At 43.1% G+C, this 22478-nt stretch overlaps 2 protein-coding genes across 2 annotated transcripts in view; both read right to left on the bottom strand.

Moving 5' to 3' along the window:
* The window catches only part of LOC142759129 (UBX domain-containing protein 2A-like), a 162166-nt gene that overhangs the window by 42093 nt on the left and 97595 nt on the right, over positions 1–22478 (bottom strand). The gene's annotated exons all lie outside the window — the stretch shown is intronic.
* The window catches only part of LOC142758978 (uncharacterized), an 89099-nt gene that overhangs the window by 14901 nt on the left and 51720 nt on the right, over positions 1–22478 (bottom strand). The window contains exons 4-8 of the mRNA XM_075860750.1: positions 8127–8189; positions 7054–7116; positions 4524–4640; positions 3947–4105; positions 2959–3012 (exon numbers count right to left, since the gene is read on the bottom strand). Of these exons, the coding sequence (XP_075716865.1) occupies positions 2959–3012; positions 3947–4105; positions 4524–4640; positions 7054–7116; positions 8127–8189 (456 nt within the window). The remainder of the gene's footprint in view (positions 1–2958; positions 3013–3946; positions 4106–4523; positions 4641–7053; positions 7117–8126; positions 8190–22478) is intronic.

The raw sequence follows: 22478 nt of genomic DNA, 5'->3' as shown, positions 1-22478 counted from the left end.
ATTTTGTATATTTATTGTTGTAACACTGATTACTGTGGTGAAGACAATAAAGCTAGCTGCGGCTGGTTTAAACCTTTTATTCAAGGAGTTGGAGTGAACTTTCTATGTATGCCAACCATCTCACCCGGGAGATGGCGATCCTGTGAGCTAAGTGGTCCCCAGGTTGTTACAATATATACATACACTATATATACACATACATATATATATATATATATATATATACACATACGCTATATATACACACACATACACTATTTATATATATACATACATACACTCACTATATATACACACATACTCTCTATATACACATACATACACTTTATATATATATATATATATATATATATATATATATATATATATATATATATAGTGAAGGAAATAAGTATTTGATCCCTTGCTGATTTTGTAAGTTTGCCCACTGTCAAAGTCATGAACAGTCTAGAATTTTTAGGCTAGGTTAATTTTACCAGTGAGAGATAGATTATATTAAAAAAAAAGCAGAAAATCACATTGTCAAAATTATATATATTTATTTGCATTGTGAACAGAGAAACACCTCCCGATGCTCGCAGCCATGGATCCGTTAGCGCTGGCCTCTGTCTACTTCCTAGGAGACGCCAGCGCTCACTTCCGCTCCGTCCTGCTGTGTACCGTAGGATCGTCATCATCAACTGCCATGATTTCCTGGTCTATAAGAAGGCCCCAGGCCTTCTGATCCTTGCCTGAGCATTGTTAGTCTAACCCAGTCTGTCTCGCATACCCTGTGTCCGTGACACACACACTATATATACATACATACACACACACACACACACACACACACACACACACACTATATATACATACATGCACACACACACACACACACACACACTATATATACATACATACACTATATATACATACAAACAAACAAACACTATACATACATTGGACACACATGAATATGCACATTATACACATATAAAGTACACATTGTAAACACACATGCACTTACCTTTTATGTAGGATATTTGTGAAGGGCGTTCAGCAGCTTGATGGCCCGACACAGTGCCGCAGACAGTCTCCCCTCCCCCTCCCTCACATCCCGACTGGTAACAGCAGTAGCAGGAGGAGGAGCAGGAGGAGAGGTGTGTAGAGCAGGGAAGGGGGGCTGGAGGGGGAGCTTCTAAAGCAGTACAGGGAGATGTAAGCTAGCAGCACAGACCACGGCTGCTAATAGCTGGGAGTCGGACAGAATCTCACTTTGCCTCATGACAGGTGCAGCCCTGGCACCGGGGCCCCCTCCTGTGCTAGCGACGCCACCGGGCATGAGGGGGTCTGTGCGGTTCACCCGAACCTCCCTAATGATGATCCGCCACTGCCTGGAATGGAGAATGCCCTGTCTGGGGAGGGTCTCGTATACTCCCTATTGATGTTTTGATGTTATGCTGCCCAAATTACTGATGACAATTTTTGATGTTAATGTCTAGAAAAAAGGGAAGGAATGAGTTAAACAGATTGATACCACATACAGAATACATGTCCTGGACTAGAGAATATCCCTGTCCGTGGAGGGTCTTATATACTCACTGTTTAATCTGATGTTTCTGAAACTGTTGATATTATTTTCTAGAAAAAAAGAGGAATGAGTTCAGCAGATTGATTGACAGGTCACTTTCACACTGCATGATTTTGGTCAGTCTTTTGCTTTACTATTTATAAGCCAAACCCAGAAGCGGAACATGAATAGCAAAAGTATAATGGAAAGATTTGCATGTCTTCCATGTTTTGGACCAACTCCTGATTTTGGCTTATAAATACTGATGCAAAATACTGAGTGTGAAAGTGGCCTTAGAGCTATATACACAAAGAGTATACATGTCCTGGACTGGAGAATGTCCCTGTCTGGGGAGGGTCTCACATACTTACTGCTTATTCTGATGTTTTGACGGTGGCGCAGCAGAAAATTGCTCTGAAGAATCTTTGACGAAAGAAAACAAGTGTTTCATCAGAAGGAAATCATATAGTAAATGTCTAGATCAGCACAATACAGGCGTCCAGTGGAGCGCTATGTGATAGAGAAGCATGGCTAGTGATAGCATCGAAGGACTTTCTGTATTTGATGCATGTGTAGGGATGTCAGGGGGAACACAAACTGTTTTCTGTGCATTGCTTTCTGCTCATATAGTGGCAGTGATGAATAATGTCTAGTAACCACTGGACCAGTATTACCTGGAAATGCAGGGGAGAAACAAAGCTGGTCTTTCCTGCCAGCAAGAACATTCATAAAAAAAATAAGGTGTGATAAAGCCCACATGGAACCTGCATTTATTACCTTGATGTTCGTGTTTCTGCTGCACGGCCGCTGTTTCTGTTGCTGGTGAAAAAATACGATTTAATGATAAATAAATAGCCTGTGAAATGTTAGTAATAGAAATATGAAAAGGTAACTAAACTTTTAAAAAACTTTTGACATGTCATAGTGTTGTGTCAGAAGTTTTGATCAGTCGGGGTTCAACCACTGAGACCCCCACTGATTGCTAAAACATAGTGGCAGAAGCGCTCGGATGAAAGCTGTGTCACTTTGTTTCTGATCAGCTTGTCTCGGAAAGCCGAGCCATCGAATTCCAGAGTCAATAGACAGTCTATAAACCCGTACACCGCTGGTGCGGCTTTCCTCGTGAAGCTGATCTGAAATTAAGCAGCACAGCACTCACTCAGCGCTCAAACCCCCACTGATCAAAACTTGTGACATGTCACTGTAATATGTCAAAAGTTTTTTGAAAGTTTAGTTACACTTTAAGTATAATCCTAGTGACGTCAGAAAGCATCTAATAACCCGGATGTATAACCTGTATAATCCCATCACATGTTCTATGGTAGGATAAACGTCATACTAGAATTATACTTATAATTGTAGTTCTTACTATGTGATATAGCAGGACTAACTCTCCGTGAATTACTCACATGTTTCTTGTCCCGGTACCTCTTAAGCTTTTCGGTAGCCACCATTTGTGTCTTCTTTAAGAAAAAAGTAAAAAAATAAAATAAGATCAGCTCCATGTCATGAGTGAAGGACTAGTAGGATTAGTCTATGCAATAAGATTGTCCTGCGGAGACTGAATGAGGCGGCGCTCATAGGAGTAAAATAAGTGACCCCCTAGACTCCAGTGTGGAAATTCAGCCAAGTATACATTTTCTTGAATGAATCCACATTCGGCAATTGCCTTTCTCGCCGATACTCTCCTGTTGTTCCTCTGTTGGCCACTAAGGCACGCATTTCTTATAGTCCCAGCACGTGCCAAATCACCAAGCCTTCCCATTGCTCTTTGCCTGAACAATTAGGTTCAAAACTCCAGTTTGCTAGTTGTATCCTCCTGAGATTATTTATTATCGACCCTGCCTGAACTTGACCGGATGCTGCATCTTGTCTGCTGTTATTGTACCTCGCCTCTACACGTCAGCTGCTGCCAACAGAAACTCCTCTGGGGGTAGCGACCTTGGCATACTAGCAGCCAAGTCCACATCTCCATACAGAGGTTAAAAGATATAAACCTAGCTATCCCTTAGACTCCGCTCCTCAGTTTAGCCCCACGCCAAATTCGTTGGCAACATAGTGGATCCACACCATCCTCTATAGGCCCCGTGACACATATATTGATATAAATGCAGCATATTTCTACAGAGCGATTGTCCTTTATTTACATACAGAATATTTTTAAACACACCAGGCTTTCTCCTGTATAAAGAACTTAAAAGTAACTGGGGCCATGAAACATGAAACATACCCACTCATGTCACCCTGTAATGTCTAATATGATAAATGACTAGCGCCCTCTAGTGTAAATTATGTTTGTAACCCGGTATATGTGCCACCATACTTTATGCCACTCTAAGTCTGGATAACATAGCGTCTGCCTACAATCACATCATCGTGGCAGGATTCTGTACTTACCGACTGGTGGTCTCATGTTTGTCCATTGTCTCATCCACCTCCACTTTCATCATCCCTTCTTCCTCCTCATCCTCCTCCACCTTCATCATCTCTCCCTTCTCGGTGTTCATCTTCTTTTTCTCCTGTTTTATCTTAGTCTCGTCCTCATTTTCCTCCATACTATTAGAAAGTAAAGATTGTGAGAGTATAGGACGCACACTATATGCTCTACGGATGTATAATTAAGGAACATCACCCCTGCCCACATAGAAATATTCACACCCATATTGTGTTACACATGACAGTATTAAAATACAGATAAAGTAGCTCAATGTTATAATGGTATCATGAGTTATAATGTCCAGCACAAGAGTGTAACCCAACCCCAATAATATACCTTCATCTAACATTAGTCCTATTGTTAGCCCGTGGACGTGTCCTGTGTACTTATCCGGCACGTGTTCTATGTCATATTTGTATCGCCATGTATTACTCTGTCTGGATAACCCAAGTCATTCATTATCAAATCAATATCTATAATGTACGTTATTTAGTGTCTGTATACCTTAAGCTCATTGTAGCCGGATTCTTTACATACCCAATGATGTTATCATATTCATATTCTTTCTCTGTCTCACTCTCTCTCTTCACATGTTCAATATTTTCTGTCTCTACATAAATTTCTTCCACTCCTTCTTCATCCTCATCTTCTTCACTATTGAACCACACATAAAAAAGTTACATACAAACAGGGTTATTTCTAGAGAATTTATCCACATATCTCCCCACCCGAGGAGGCATAAATAATTTTTATTAATTTTAAAGCGGTTTTCTCATAATGATCATTTATCGGCTGTCTACAGGATGTGTCGCTGCGCATGATCAACTATCTCCGGCAGCGCCATAGCAAGTGAATGGAACAGTGGCCAAGAATGCACAGTACCGATCCATTCACATAGGGCACTTCAGGACCCCCGTTCTCGGGATAGGTGAGGGTCCCAGTGGTCGACCCACCACTGATCAGACATTTATAACCTATTCCGTGGATCGGGGCTAAATGATCATATTGAGAATAACTCTTTAATGCTTACTGTGACTAAATAATACCCTCATATATTAACTGAATAATACCAGCATTCAGTGACTAGATAATACCAGCATAATGTGACTGAATAATATCTCCATACAGTAACTAGATAATATTACCATACAGTGACTGAATAATATCTCCATACAGTGACTAAATAATACCACCATACAGTGACTAAATAATACCATTATACAGAGACTACATAATACCATCATACAGTAACTGAATAATACCTCCATACAGTGACTGAATAATACTATCATGCAGTAACTGAATAATATCACCATACAGTGACTGAATAGTAGCTCCATACAGAGACTACATAATACCATCATACAGTAACTGAATAATACCTCCATACAGTGACTGAATAATAACTCCATACAGTAACTAAATAATACCACCATACACTGACTGAATAGTAGCTCCATACAGAGACTACATAATACCCTCATACAGTAACTAAACAATACCTCCATACCGTGATTGAATAATAGCTCCATACAGTAACGAAATAATACCTCCATACAGTAACTGAATAATATCACCATACAGTGACTGAATAGTAGCTCCATACAGTAACGAAATAATACCTCCATACAGTAACTGAATAATATCACCATACAGTGACTGAATAATACCTCCATACAGTAACTGAATAATACCACCATACAGTAACTGAATAATACTTCCATACAGTGACTAAATAATACCACCATAACCTGACTGAATAATACAACCATACAGTGACTGAATAATACCACCTTACGGTAACTGAATAATACCTCCATACAGTAACTAAATATTACCACCATACAGTCAATGAATAATAGAAAAAAGAGGAAGCCTCCAGCTCACCTTGTATGCAGACTTGCACTGCTAGTAGCGCCCGGGTCCTCGTGTTGGCACACGATCAAGAAGTAGAGGCAGAGAACAGAAATTGGATCCAGCGCTGATGAGGGTAAAAGGGAAACTTTTTCCAAGTTTTATTTGGTCATTTAAAAGCAGAATCGGCAGGATAATGTCCTAGTACAGAGGGAGGTTCAATAGTGTAGATATACACCATTGAACCTCCCTCTGTACTAGGACATTATCCTGCCGATTCTGCTTTTAGATGACAAAATAAAACTTGGAAAAAAGTTTCCTTTTTAACCTCATCAGCGCTGGATCCAATTTCTGTTCTCTGCCTCTAAATTAATAATACCACCATTCACTGACTGAATCATACCACCATACAGTGACTGAATTATACCTCCATACAGTGACTACATAATACTCTCATACAGTAACTGAATAATACCTCCATACAGTGACTGAATAATAGCTCCAAACAGTAACTGAATAATACCACCATATAGTAACTGAATAATACCACTATACAGTGACTGAATAATACCACCGTACAGTGACTAAATAATACCACCATACAGTGACTGAATAATACCACTATACAGAGACTACATAATACCCTCATACAGCAACTGAATAATACCTCAATAGCGTGACTGAATAATACCTCCATACAGTCACTAAATAATACTATCATGCAATAATTGAATAATACCACCATATAGTAACTGAATAATACCACCATATACTGACTGAATAATACCTCCATACAGTGACTGAATAATACCACCATACAGTAACTGAATAATACCACCATACACTGACTGAATAATATCACCATACAGTGACTTTATAATACTACTACCACGCAGTAACTGAATAATACCTCCATACAGTAACTGAATAATACCACCATACAGTAACTGAATAATACCACCATACACTGACTGAATAATATCACCATACAGTGACTGAATAATACCTCCATACAGTAACTGAATAATACCTCCATACAGTAACTGAATAATACCACCATACAGTGACTGAATAATACCACCGTACAATGACTGAATAATAATACCATACACTGACTGAATAATACTACCATACACTGACTGAATAATACTACCATACGCTGACTGAATAATACCTCCATTCAGTGACTGAATAATAGCTCGATACAGCTGACCGCTCTTCAAACTGTATTTGCGTCACATTTTCTTCCACTCCTTCTTCATCCTCATCTTCTTCACTATTGAACCACAAATAAAAAAGTTACATACAAACAGGGTTATTTCTAGAAAATTTATCCACATATCTCCCCACCCGAGGAGGTATAAACAATTTTTATTAATTTTAAAGCGGTTTTCTCATAATGATCATTTATCGGCTGTCTACAGGATGTGTTGCTGCAAATGATCAACTATCTCCGGCAGCACCATAGAAAGTGAATGGAGCAGTGGCCAAGAATGCACAGTACCGATCCATTCACATAGGGCACTTCAGGACACCTGTTCTTGGGATAGGTGAGGGTCCCAGTGGTCGAACCACCACTGATCAGACATTTATAACCTATTCCATGGATCGGGGATAAATGATCATATTGAGAATACCCCTTTAATGCTTACTGTGACTAAATAATACCCTCATACAGTAACTGAACAATACCACCATACAGTGACTAGATAATACCAGCATAATGTGACTAAATAATATCACCGTACAGTGACTGAATAATACCTCCATACAGTGACTGAATAATATCTCCATACAGTGACTGAATAATATCTCCATACAGTGACTGAATAATACCACCGTACAGTGACTAAATAATACCACCATACAGTGACTGAATAATACCACTATACAGAGACTACATAATACTATCATGCAGTAATTGAATAATACCACCATATAGTAACTGAATAATACCACCATATACTGACTGAATAATACCTCCATACAGTGACTATATAATACTACCATGCAGTAACTGAATAATACCACCATACAGTAACTGAATAATACCACCATACACTGACTGAATAATACCACCATACAGTGACTTTATAATACTACTACCACGCAGTAACTGAATAATACCTCCATACAGTAACTGAATAATACCACCGTACAATGACTGAATAATAATACCATACACTGACTGAATAATACTACCATACACTGACTGAATAATACTACCATACACTGACTGAATAATACCTCCATTCAGTGACTGAATAATAGCTCGATACAGCTGACCTCTCTTCCAACTGTATTTGTGTCAAATTTTCTTCCACTCCTTCTTCATCCTCATCTTCTTCACTATTGAACCACAAATAAAAAAGTTACATACAAACAGGGTTATTTCTAGAAAATGTATCCACATATCTCCCCACCCGAGGAGGCATAAACAATTTTTATTAATTTGTAAGCGGTTTTCTGATAATGATCATTTATCGGCTGTCTACAGGATGTGTCGCTGCGCATGATCAACTATCTCCGGCAGCGCCATAGCAAGTGAATGGAGCAGTGGCCAAGAATGCACAGTACCGCTTCATTCACATAGGGCACTTCAGGACACCTGTTCTTGGGATAGGTGAGGGTCCCAGTGGTCGAACCACCACTGATCAGACATTTATAACCTATTCCATGGATCGGGGATAAATGATCATATTGAGAATAACCCTTTAATGCTTACTGTGACTAAATAATACCCTCATATATTAACTGAATAATACCACCATACAGTGACTAGATAATACCAGCATAATGTGACTGAATAATATCACCGTACAGTGACTGAATAATACTTCCATACAGTGACTAAATAATACCTCCATACAGTGACTAAATAATATCTCCATACAGTGACTGAATAATACCACCATACAGAGACTACATAATACCCTCATACAGTAACTGAATAATACCTCCATACCGTGACTGAATAATACCTCCATACAGTCACTAAATAATACTATCATGCAGTAATTGAATAATACCACCATAAAGTAACTGAATAATACCACCATACAGTGACTGAATAATAATACCTCCATATAGTGATTAAAAAATACTGCCATGCAGTAACTGAATAACACCACCATACAGTAACTGAATAATACCTCCATACAGTGACTATATAATACTACCATGCAGTAACTGAATGATACCACCATTCACTGACTGAATAATACCTCCATACAGTGACTAAATAATACCACCATACAGTGACTAAATAATACCACCATACAGTGACTGAATAATACCACCATACAGTAACTGAATAATACCACCATACAATGACTGAATAATAGCTGCAGACACTGACAGAATAATACCACCATACACTAAGGCCTCATTCACACGACAGGGTCCGAGTGTCGGGCGGGAAAATCGGCCCTTTTTGGCCGATTTTCCCGGCCGGTTTGCATCCGGTTTGCATCCGTTCCGGGCCGAGTTGCCGTTTTTACCGGCCGATTTGGACCCGATTTGCATCCGTTTTTTTCCCTGTCCGTTTTAAAATCGGATAAATTTCATTTACATTTTTTGCCACACACAGCCCTTTGTAGATAATGCCACAGCCCCCCTGGTAGGTAATGCCACCCAGCCCCCTGTAGGTAATGCCACACAGCCCCCTGTTGGTGATGCCACACAGCCCCCTGTTGGTGATGCCACACAGCCCTCTGTAGGTGATGCCACACAGCCCCCTGTAGGTGATGCCACACAGCCCCCTGTAGGTGATGCCACCAAGTCCCCTGTAGGTGATGCCACCAAGTCCCCTGTAGGTGATGCCACCAAGTCCCCTGTAGGTGATGCCACCCAGCCACCTGTAGGTGATGCCACCCAGCCACCTCTAGGCGATGCCACACAGCCACCTGTAGGCGATGCCACCCTGCCCCCTGTAGGCGATGCCACCCTGCCCCCTGTAGGTGATGCCACACAGCCCCCTGCAGGCGATGCCACCCAGCCCCCTGCAGGCGATGCCACCCTGCCTCCTGTAGGCGATGCCACCCTGCCCCCTGTAGGCGATGCCACCCAGCCCCCTGTAGGCGATGCCACCCAGTCCCCTGTAGGCGATGCCACCCAGCCCCCTGTAGGTGATGCCACCCAGCCCCCTGTAGGTGGTGCCACCAAGCCCCCTGTAGGTGATGCCACCAAGTCCCCTGTAGGTGATGCCACACAGCCCCCTGTAGGTTGCACCCATCCCCCCCTTCCAGGAGAAGTCACTGACTTCAATGTCCATATATGGACAGTGGAGTCACTGACTTCTCTTGGAGAGGAATTCCCTGCCACAGGTCGGGAATTCCGCTTCAGAAGTGAGTGACGTCACTGTCCATATATGGACAGTGTAGTCACTCACTTCTCCTGTAGCGGAATCCCCGGCCATAGAGTCGGGGATTCCGCTGCAGAAGTGAGTGACATCGCTGTGTCCATATATGGACAGTGTAGTCACTCACTTCTCCTGTAGTGGAATCCCCGGCCATAGAGTCGGGGATTCCGCTGCAGAAGTGAGTGACATCGCTGTGTCCATATATGGACAGTGTAGTCACTCACTTCTCCTGTAGCGGAATCCCCGGCCATAGAGTCGGGGATTCAGCTGCAGAAGTGAGTGACAGCGCTGTGTCCATATATGGACAGTGTAGTCACTTACTTCTCCTGTAGCGGCATCCCCGGCCATAGAGTGGAGGATTCCGCTGCAGAAGTGAGTGACATCGCTGTGTCCATATATGGACAGTGTAGTCACTTACTTCTCCTGTAGCGGCATCCCCGGCCATAGAGTCGGGGGATTCCGCTGCAGAAGTGAGTGACTTCGCTGTGTCCATATATGGACAGTCTAGTCACGCACTTCTCCTGTAGCGGAATCCCCAATCCCCGGTCGGGGATTGGGGATTTCGACTCCTACAGGGAGCAAAAAAAGACCCTCCTCCTCCTCCTCCTCACATGCACTCTGCACTGTGAGGAGGAGGAGAGAGAGTGCGCGAGTGACGGTAGACCCGGCCATCACTCAGGACATATTCCGGTGATGGCCGTGTATTACCCGGCCCCATAGATTTCGGTACCCGGCCGAAAATAGGGCATGTCCCATTTTTTGACGGCCGGTTTTACCGGCCGTCAAAAAATTGGTCGTGTGAATAGCCCCATTAGGGGTCTATTGTTCCTAATGCAGCCGGGTGCCGGCCAATTTATGAAGGGCCGGCACCCGGCCGGGAAACCCTGTCGTGTGAATTCCGCCTAACTGAATAACACCTCCATACAGTGACTGAATAATACCACCATAGAGTGACTGAATAATACCACCATTCAGTGACTGAATAATACCACCATACAGTGACTGAATAATACCACCATACAGTGACTAAATAATACCTCCATACAGTGACTAAATAATACCTCCATACAGTGACTGAATAATACCACCATACACTGACTGAATAATACCACCATACATTGACTGAATAATAGCTCCAAACAGTAAATGAATAATAACTCCATACAGTAACTGAATAATACCACCATACAGTGACTGTATAGTAGCTCCATACAGTCAATGAATAATACCTCCATACAGTCAATGAATAATACCTCCATACAGTATTTGAATAATAACTCCATACAGTGACTGAATACCACCATTCACTGACTGAATAATACCACCATACAGTGACTAAATAATACCACCATACAGTTACTGAATAATACCACCATACAGTGACTGAATAATACCACCATACAGTGACTGAATAAAACCACCGTACAGTGACTAAATAATACCACCATAGAGTGACTTAATAATACCACCATGCAGTGACTGAATAATACCACCATGTAGTGACTGAATAATACCACCATGCTGGATCTATTGCACTAAGAATACCAGTGGTGCCCTGCAGACGCCATTGACTTTTAATGGGTCAGCTGGGCTCCGCCGAAGTGTCCGTCATTTTGACAGGAAAAATATAATCCTTTTTGTTCTACAGACTTACGGTATTTCCTCAAGGGTAATCCAAAAAGGATCATCTCCATATCCTGATGGCCTGGAAGAGAAAATAGAAATCCAGTTAGAATAACAAAACTGAAACCTACCAAAAAAATCATCTATCATATTTGGCAAGGATGTGGTGTCCGAGGCACAGTTAGCTCTGCCCACAGCCTGACCTGCAAGAAGCCTGTGAGGAAGGAGATGTGAGTGCTCAGTCTGTCTGTTGTTTGTGCCTCCATTTGTCTGTGAGACTGAGTGTTTGTGTGTGTATAAATTCCAGTATGTGGGTATGTGTGTGTGTGTGTGTGTGTGTGTGTGTGTGTGTGTGTGTGTGTGTGTGTGCCTAAGTGCCTATATATGTATCTGTATAGTGGCGTAGCTATAGAGATCGCATCGGTCGCTACTGCGACCGGGCCCCCAAGCCTGTGGAGCCCGCAGGGCCCCGTTGGCACCCAGTGCTGACCGCTCTTCCAACTGTATTTGCGTCCTCAGGACGCAAATACAGTTCAGTGCAATGCTGGAGTCCTGCTCCAGTATTCACTGTGCCGCGAGCGGCTCGGCGCAGGCAGGCGCGATGTAGTGAGTCACTCACAGCACAGACCGGAGGAGAAGGATTCTCCACCCATCGTGGGAATGGGGATAGGTAAGTAATTATGTTATTATTTTTCTATTAGGTATGTACATATGGGGGCATTATACTGGGTATGGGAGGGGGGCTCATATGGCAGCTGCTGAGGGGGCATCATACTATATGGGGGGCATTATACTGTATGGAACAGCTATGGGGGGCATTATAATCTATGGGGAAGCTATATGAGGCATTATACTGTATAGGGGCATTATACTGTATAGGACAGCTGAGGGGGCATTATACTGTATGGGGGGCATTATACTGTATGGGACTTCTAAGGGGGCATTATAATGTATGGGGGGCATTATACTGTATAGGACACCTAAAGGTGGCATTTTACTGTATGTGGGCATTATTTTGTATGTGGCAGCTATAGAGTGCATTATACTGTATGGGGAGCATTATACTGTGTGGGGCAGCTATAGGATGCATTATACTGTATGGGGGCATTGTACTGTATAGGACAGCTAAGGGGGGCATTATACTGTGTGGGGCATTATACTATATAGGACAGCTAATGGGGCATTATACTGTATGGGGGCATTATACTGTATAGGACAGCTAAGGAGGGCATTATACTGTATGTGGCAGCTATGGAGGGCATTCTACTGTATGGGGAGCATTATACTGTATGGGGCAGCTATAGGGGGCATTATACTGTATCTTATCCTGTATGTGGCAAAATGGAGGGCATAATACTGTATGGGGGCATTATACTGTATAGGACAGCTAAGGGGGGGAATTATACTGTATGGGGCATTATATTGTATGGTACTGCTATGGGGGGCAATATACTGTACTGTGCAGATATAGGGGGCATTATACTGTATAGGGCATTATACTGTATGTGGCAGCTATGTAGGGCACTATGGTGTATGGGGGAATTATACTGAATGGGGCAGCTATAGGGGGCATTATACCGTATGGGGGCAATAGACTGTACGGAGCAGCTATAGGGGGCATTATACTGTATGGGGGCATTATACTGTATGTGTCAGCAATGGAGGGCATTATACTGTATGGGGGCATTATACTGTATAGGACAGCTAAGGGGGCATTTTACTATATGGAGGGCATTATACTGTATGGGATAGCTATTGTGGGCATTATACTGTATGGGGCAGCTATAAGGGGGCTTAAAATACTGTATGGGGGCAATATACTGTATGTGGCAGCTATGGTGGGCATTATACTGTATGGGGGCACTATACTGTATGGGCGCATTATACTGTATGGGACAGCTATGGGGGCTTTATACTGTATGTGGCAGCAATGGGGGGCATGATACTGTATGGGACAGCTATGGGGCATTATACTATATTGGACATTATAGTGCATGGGGCAGCTATGGGTGCCATTATACTGTATGGGGGCATTATACTGTATGTGGCGGCAATAGGGGGCATTATACTGTATGGGGCATTATATTGTATGGAGTGCATTATACTCTATGGGGGCATTATATTGTATGGGGCAGCTATGGGTCGCAATATACTGTGGGGGCAGCCATGGGGGTATGATACTGTGGAGGCAGCTATGGGGGGCATTATACTGAGTGGTGGCATCTATGGGGCATTACACTGTGTGGGCAGCTATGGGGGCATTATGCTGTGTGTGGGCAGTTATGGGGGCATTATACCGTGTAGGGGCAGCTATGGGGCATTATACTGTGGGGTCAGCTATGGGAGGCATTATACTGTGGAGGCATTCATGGGGTCTGTCGTGCAAGGCGGCTGGGTAAGGTGTGCATGCAGTAATTTAATAATACCACCATATAGTAACTGAATAATACCACCATACACTGACTGAATAATACCTCCATACAGTGACTATATAATACTACCATGCAGTAACTGAATAATACCACCATACACTGACTGAATAATACCTCCATACAGTGACTAAATAATACCACCATACAGTGACTAAATAATACCACCATACAGTGACTGAATAATACCACCATACAGTAACTGAATAATACCACCATACACTGACTGAATAATACCTCCATACAGTGACTAAATAATACCACCATACAGTGACTAAATAATACCACCATACACTGACTGAATAATACCTCCATACAGTGACTATATAATACTACCATGCAGTAACTGAATAATACCACCATTCACTGACTGAATAATACCTCCATACAGTGACTAAATAATACCACCATACAGTGACTAAATAATACCACCATACAGTGACTGAATAATACCACCATACAGTAACTGAATAATACCACCATACACTGACTGAATAATAGCTGCAGACACTGACAGAATAATACCACCATACACTAAGGCCTCATTCACACGACAGGGTCCGAGTGTCGGCCGGGAAAATCAGCGGTTTTTGGCCGATTTTCCCGGCCGGTCTGCATCCGGTTTGCATCCGTTTCGGACCGAGTTGCCGTTTTTACCGGCCGATTTGGACCCGATTTGCATCCGTTTTTTTCCCTGTCCGTTTTAAAATCGGATGAATTTCATTTACATTTTTTGCCACACACAGCCCTTTGTAGATGATGCCACAGCCCCCCTGGTAGGTAATGCCACCCAGCCCCCTGTAGGTAATGCCACACAGCCCCCTGTTGGTGATGCCACATATATGGACAGTGTAGTCACTCACTTCTCCTGTAGCGGAATCCCCGGCCATAGAGTGGGGGATTCCGCTGCAGGGGTGTGTGACATCGCTGTGTCCATATATGGACAGTGTAGTCACTCACTTCTCCTGTAGCGGAATCCCCGGCCATAGAGTCGGGGATTCCGCTGCAGAAGTGAGTGACATCGCTGTGTCCATATATGGACAGTGTAGTCACTCACTTCTCCTGTAGGGCAATCCCCGGCCATAGAGTCGGGGATTCAGCTGCAGAAGTGAGTGACATCGCTGTGTCCATATATGGACAGTGTAGTCACTTACTTCTCCTGTAGCGGCATCCCCGGCCATATAGTCGGGGATTCCGCTACAGAAGTGAGTGACATCGCTGTGTCCATATATGGACAGTGTAGTCACTTACTTCTCCTGTAGCGGCATCCCCGGCTATAGAGTCGGGTATTCCGCTACAGAAATGAGTGACTTCGCTGTGTCCATATATGGACAGTGTAGTCACGCACTTCTCCTGTAGCGGAATCCCCAATCCCCGGTCAGGGATTGGGGATTTCGACTCCTACAGGGAGCAAAAAAGACCCTCCTCCTCCTCCTCACATGCACTCTGCACTGTGAGGAGTAGGAGAGAGAGTGCACGAGAGACGGTAGACCCGGCCATCACTGAGGACATATTCCGGTGATGGCCGTGTATTACCCGGACCCATAGACTTCTATGGGAGCCGGACGGCCGGGTACCCCGCCGAAAATAGGGCATGTCCCATTTTTTGACAGCCGGTTTTTCCAGCCGTCAAAAAATTGGTCGTGTGAATAGCCCTATTAGGGGTCTATTGTTCCTAATGCAGCCGGGTGCCGGCCGATTTATGAACGGCCGGCACCCGGCCGGGAAACCCTGTCGTGTGAATTCCGCCTAACTGAATAATACCTCTATACAGTGACTGAATAATACCACCATAGAGTGACTGAATAATACCACCATTCAGTGACTGAATAATACCACCATACAGTGACTGAATAATACCACCATACAGTGACTAAATAATACCTCCATACAGTGACTAAATAATACCTCCATACAGTGACTGAATAATACCACCATACACTGACTGAATAATACCACCATACAGTGACTGAATAATAGCTCCAAACAGTAACTGAATAATAACTCCATACAGTAACTGAATAATACCACCATACAGTGACTGTATAGTAGCTCCATACAGTCAATGAATAATACCTCCATACAGTCAATGAATAATACCTCCATACAGTATTTGAATAATACCTCCATACAGTGACTGAATACCACCATTCACTGACTGAATAATACCACCATACAGTGACTAAATAATACCACCATACAGTTACTGAATAATACCACCATACAGTGACTGAATAATACCACCATACACTGACTGAATAATACCACCGTACAGTGACTGAATAATACCACCATACAGTGACTGAATAATACCACCATACAGTGACTGAATAATACCACCGTACAGTGACTAAATAATATCACCATAGAGTGACTTAATAATACCACCATGCAGTGACTGAATAATACCACCATGTAGTGACTGAATAATACCACCATGCTGGATCTATTGCACTAAGAATACCACTGGTGCCCTGCAGACGCCATTGACTTTTAATGGGTCAGCTGGGCTCCGCCGAAGTGTCCGTCATTTTGACAGGAAAAATATAATCCTTTTTGTTCTACAGACTTACGGTATTTCCTCAATGGTAATCCAAAAAGGATCATCTCCATATCCTGATGGCCTGGAAGAGAAAATACAAATCCAGTTAGAATAACAAAACTGAAACCTACCAAAAAAATCATCTATCATATTTGGCAAGGATGTGGTGCCCGAGGCACAGTTATCTCTACCCACAGCCCGACCTGCAAGAAGCCTGTGAGGAAAGAGTGCTCAGTCTGTCTGTTGTTTGTGCCTCCATTTGTCTGTGAGTCTGAGTGTTTGTGTGTGTATAAATTCCAGTATGTGTGTGTGTGTGTGTGTGTGTGTGTGTGTGTGTTTAAGTGCCTATATATGTATCTGTATAGTGGCGTAGCTATAGAGATCGCATCGGTCGCAGCTGCAACCGGGCCCCCAAGCCTGTGGAGCCCGTAGGGCCCCGTTGGCACCCAGTGCTGACCGCTCTTCCAACTGTATTTGCGTCCTCAGTTCAGTGCAATGCTGGAGTCCTGCTCCAGTATTCACTGTGCCGCGAGCGGCTCGGCGCAGGCAGGCGCGATGTAGTGAGTCACTCACAGCACAGACCGGAGGAGAAGGATTCTCCACCCATCGTGGGAATGGGGATAGGTAAGTAATTATGTTATTATTTTTCTATTAGGTATGTACATATGGGAGCATTATACTGGGTATGGGAGGGGGGCTCATATGGTAGCTGCTGAGGGGGCATCATACTATATGGGGGGCATTATACTGTATGGAACAGCTATGGGGGGCATTATAATCTATGGGGCAGCTATATGGGGCATTATACTGTATGGGGGCATTATACTGTATAGGACAGCTGAGGGGGCATTATACTGTATGGGGGGCATTATACTGTATGGGACGTCTAAGGGGGCATTATAATGTATGGGGGCCATTATACTGTATAGGACAGCTAAAGGTGGCATTTTACTGTATGTGGGCATTATTTTGTATGTGGCAGCTATAGAGGGCATTATACTGTATGGGGAGCATTATACTGTGTGGGGCAGATATAGGTTGCATTATACTGTATGGGGGCATTGTACTGTAAAGGACAGCTAAGGGGGGCATTATACTGTGTGGGGCATTATACTGTATAGTACAGCTAAGGGGGGCATTATACTGTATGGGGGCATTATACTGTATAGGACAGCTAAGGGGGGCATTATACTGTATGTGGCAGCTATGGAGGGCATTCTACTGTATGGGGAGCATTCTACTGTATGGGGCAGCTATAGGGGGCATTATACTGTATGGGGGCATTATACTGTATGTGGCAGTAATGGAGGGCATAATACTGTATGGGGCATTATACTGTATAGGACAGCTAAGGGGGGAATTATACTGTATGGGGCATTATATTGTATGGGACAGCTATGGGGGGCATTATACTGTACTGTGCAGATAAAGGGGGCATTATACTGTATAGGGCATTATACTGTATGTGGCAGCTATGTAGTGCACTATAGTGTATGGGGGAATTATACTGAATGTGGCAGCTATAGGGGGCATTATACCGTATGGGGGCAATATACTGTACGGAGCAGCTATAGGGGGCATTATACTGTATGGGGGCATTATACTGTATGTGTCAGCAATGGAGGGCATTATACTGTATGGGGGCATTATACTGTATAGGACAGCTAAGGGGTCATTTTACTATATGGAGGGCATTATACTGTATGGGATAGCTATTGGGGGCATTATACTGTATGGGGCAGCTATAAGGGGGCTTAAAATACTGTATGGGGTTAATATACTGTATGTGGCAGCTATGGTGGGCATTATACTGTATGGGGGCACTATACTGTATGGGGGCATTATACTGTATGGGACAGCTATGGGGGCTTTATACTGTATGTGGCAGCAATGGGGGGCATGATACTGTATGGGACAGCTATGGGGCATTATACTATATTGGACATTATAGTGCATGGGGCAGCTATAGGTGTCATTATACCGTATGGGGGCATTATACTGTATGTGGCGGCAATAGGGGGCATTATACTGTATAGGGCATTATATTGTATGGAGTGCATTATACTCTATGGGGGGCATTATATTGTATGGGGCAGCTATGGGTCGCAATATACTGTGGGGGCAGCCATGGGGGGGCATGATACTGTGGAGGCAGCTATGGGGAGCATTATACTGTGTGGTGGCATCTATGGGGCATTACACTGTGTGGGCAGCTATGGGGGCATTATGCTGTGTGTGGGCAGTTATGGGGGCATTATACAGTGTGGGGACAGCTATGGGGCATTATACTGTGGGGTCAGCTATGGGAGGCATTATACTGTGGAGGCATTCATGGGGTCTGTCGTGCAAGGCGGCTGGGTAAGGTGTGTTCAGGGGTCTGGTGCTGTTGGGAAGGAGTAGGGGGTCCAAGCTGAATTTTTGCTCCAGGGCCCTTTAGCTACGCCCCTGTATCTGTAAGTGTATATATTTCTGTGTGTGTATCTACTACATTATCTGTGTTCAGAGTTATGACTGTGTGTTATCTGTGGTGTTACATAGGACTGCAGGTGATATCTACTACATTATCTGTACTCAGAGAGTTATCACTGTGTGTTATCTGTGGTGTTACATAGGACTGCAGGTGACATCTACTACATTATCTGTACTAAGAGTTATCACAGTGTGTTATCTGTGGTGTTACATAGGACTGCAGGTGACATCTACTACATTATCTGTACTCAGAGAGTTATCACTGTGTTATCTGTGGTGTTACATAGGACTGCATGTAACATCTACATTATCTGTACTCAGAGTTATCACTGGGTGTAGAGCTGGTCGATTTTTCAAAAAAAAGAAAATCTAGATTTTTGTCAATCATTTTTGATTTGATTCAAGATTTTCTTATTTTTAGGAGTAATTAAGGAATTACTGTGCATGCAATTCCCATATCTCAAAAAAAATACCAGGACACAATTCTTTACATTAGAGTTATCCAATAATATATATTGATTATCAGGATTGTCCCTCAGCTACTACGTGTGATCATGCTCACTTATAAAAGGCACAATGCTGATAATCATCATATATATATATATATATATTTGGGTCAGAGAATAAGAAGAGCAACTATGAGTGCAGAGGAACGCCAGGAACAACGAGAAACCACTTCCCAAAACAAGGCGTTAAGAAGGCAAAACCCTGAAGTAAGACGACCCTGTAATGAAGAACGTCGTTCTCAAAGAGCACAATTATAAATACTTATCATTCCTTTTACTAGCAAACCCGTGTAACGAGCTTTCTATACTAGTATAATATGTCTCTCCTAGATAAACACACTTAAATAGTGGAATCTATATATATATATATTCCCATAGATGATACCGTATTATCGTCCTTTATGTAGACATATTAGCACTCACCCCGGGATTACTCATATATCATCTACATGGAAGATTCCTATATCCAACACTAGAGAAATAGGCTCATTATTCAATAAGATAATTACCAGAAATACACCTCCGTCTCCTCAACTTTCTTCCTCCAACTGTTTAAGAAATAAAAAAAAATACCAATATTACACATAATTGTTCTTGAAAGGAATATAAAATATACTATTGTTCTCTGTTATAATATACGAAACCGTCGATACAAGGAGGAGGAGTTTCTCATAGCAACCAATCAGATTGCAGCTTTTATATATGGTATATTTTCCCTGGGCTTTGATTGCCTGATGGGAAAACGTGAGTGGTGATGTCAAAAGGGATCCTACATAAAAACAGGGTTGTGTCTAGAACATTTTTTCATAAAGCCTCCACACCCCAGGAGGCAAAAGCATTTTTCATTACTATCAATGCCTACTGCTTTCTGTGACTGAATAATACCCCCATACAGTGAATACCACCATACACTAACTGAATAATACCCCCACATCACCATACAGTTATGTCATTACGGTTTGATTCGTGGAGCCCCAAACTTTAAAACTACCACCAATCGAGGGACATCGGCTCTATCAAGTACAGCCGTCCTTATCAGGAACGTTGCATATGGTTTACTGTTTACTCAGGCACAGGGGCTCGTCCATATGATCTACTGTGCCTGGTACTACAGCTCAAGGCATCTCCTTCCTGTAAGGCATAGCCATACTCATATGTACAGGGCCGTTTCTGTGCAGATTAGACCCCGGTCAGACCCACACAGATCAAACATTCTAAGAATAGGCCATCGAATGTTAAATTCCAGGTAGTGAAGCGGAAACTTCCTTTGTGGTCTAGGGTATTAACCCCTTTGCGCAGCACAACGTAATAGCACGTCGTGGGGCTGAAGGTGATGTATCGAGGGGGCTCACGCGCTGAGCCCACTCCATATGCTGTGGGTATCAGCTGTGTATTACAGTTGACACCCAGTACTAACGGCCAGGAACAGCGATCGCAATGTTCCTGGCTGTGTAAACCGTCAAATGCTGCGGTAAAAAAAAAAGTTTAAAGAGAGGGAGCGGCCCCGTCCGACACCTCGTCTTCCTCCCACAACGCGATCGTAGGGTGCTGATGGTTGTAATGGCAGCCCAGGGCCCTAATAAAGGCTCCGAGGTCTGCTTTCACTCTGCCTCTGTTAAAGGGAATGTGACGCTAGAAAAAAATGTTGTTTTTTTTTAGTTAAACAATTAGTGTATAGGTGATTAAACATTGTTCTAATTTTTTTAATTTTTTTCACGAGTCAGGAAATATTATAAATTAGATTCTAATTTATAATATTTCCCAGTGCTGGTCACTAGATGGAGCAATTCCCAAAATTGCAGCATTGCATGTGGTAAAGCAACCACATTGCTTTATGCTGCAAAATTTGAGAAAACTCACTCGCTCTAGTGAGCTCTCAGAATCCCCCCTCCTTTATCCTGGCTAGTGCCGGGAGAAACGAGGGGATTGAACGGTCAAACCTCCTACACTGTGTGTCGCCATTTTTTGAGCTAACACACAGTGTAGTAGGTTTACATACACTAGTAAACACACAGTAAAACACTTACATACACAGCATTATACTGTGTGGGGCAGCTATAGGATGCATTATAATGTATGGGGGCATTGTACTGTATAGGACAGCTAAGGGGGGCATTATACTGTGTGGGGCATTATACTGTATAGGACAGCTAAGGGGGGCATTATACTGTATGGGGGCATTATACTGTATGGGACAGCTAAGGGGGGCATTATACTGTATGTGGCAACTATGGGGGCTTTATACTGTATGTGGCAGCAATGGGGGGCATGATACTGTATGGGACAGCTATGGGTCATTATACTATATTGGACATTATAGTGCATGGGGCAGCTATGGGTGTCATTATACTGTATGGGGGCATTATACTGTCTGTGGCGGCATAATGGGGCATTATACTGTATGGGGCATTATATTGTATGGAGTGCATTATACTCTATGGGGCATTATATTGTATGGGGCAGCTATGGGTCGCAATATACTGTGGGGGCAGCCATGGGGGGTATGATACTGTGGAGGCAGCTATGGGGGGCATTATACTGAGTGGTGGCATTTATGGGGCATTACACTGTGTGGGCAGCTATGGGGGCATTATGCTGTGTGTGGGCAGTTATGGGGGCATTATACCGTGTAGAGGCAGCTATGGGGCATTATACTGTGGAGTCAGCTATGGGAAGCATTATACTGTGGAGGCATTCATGGGGTCTGTC

The sequence above is a fragment of the Rhinoderma darwinii genome, chromosome 4 (assembly GCF_050947455.1).
Source record: "Rhinoderma darwinii isolate aRhiDar2 chromosome 4, aRhiDar2.hap1, whole genome shotgun sequence".
Classification (NCBI taxonomy): Eukaryota; Metazoa; Chordata; class Amphibia; order Anura; family Rhinodermatidae; genus Rhinoderma; species Rhinoderma darwinii.
This window is presented reverse-complemented; position numbering and strand designations above follow the sequence as displayed.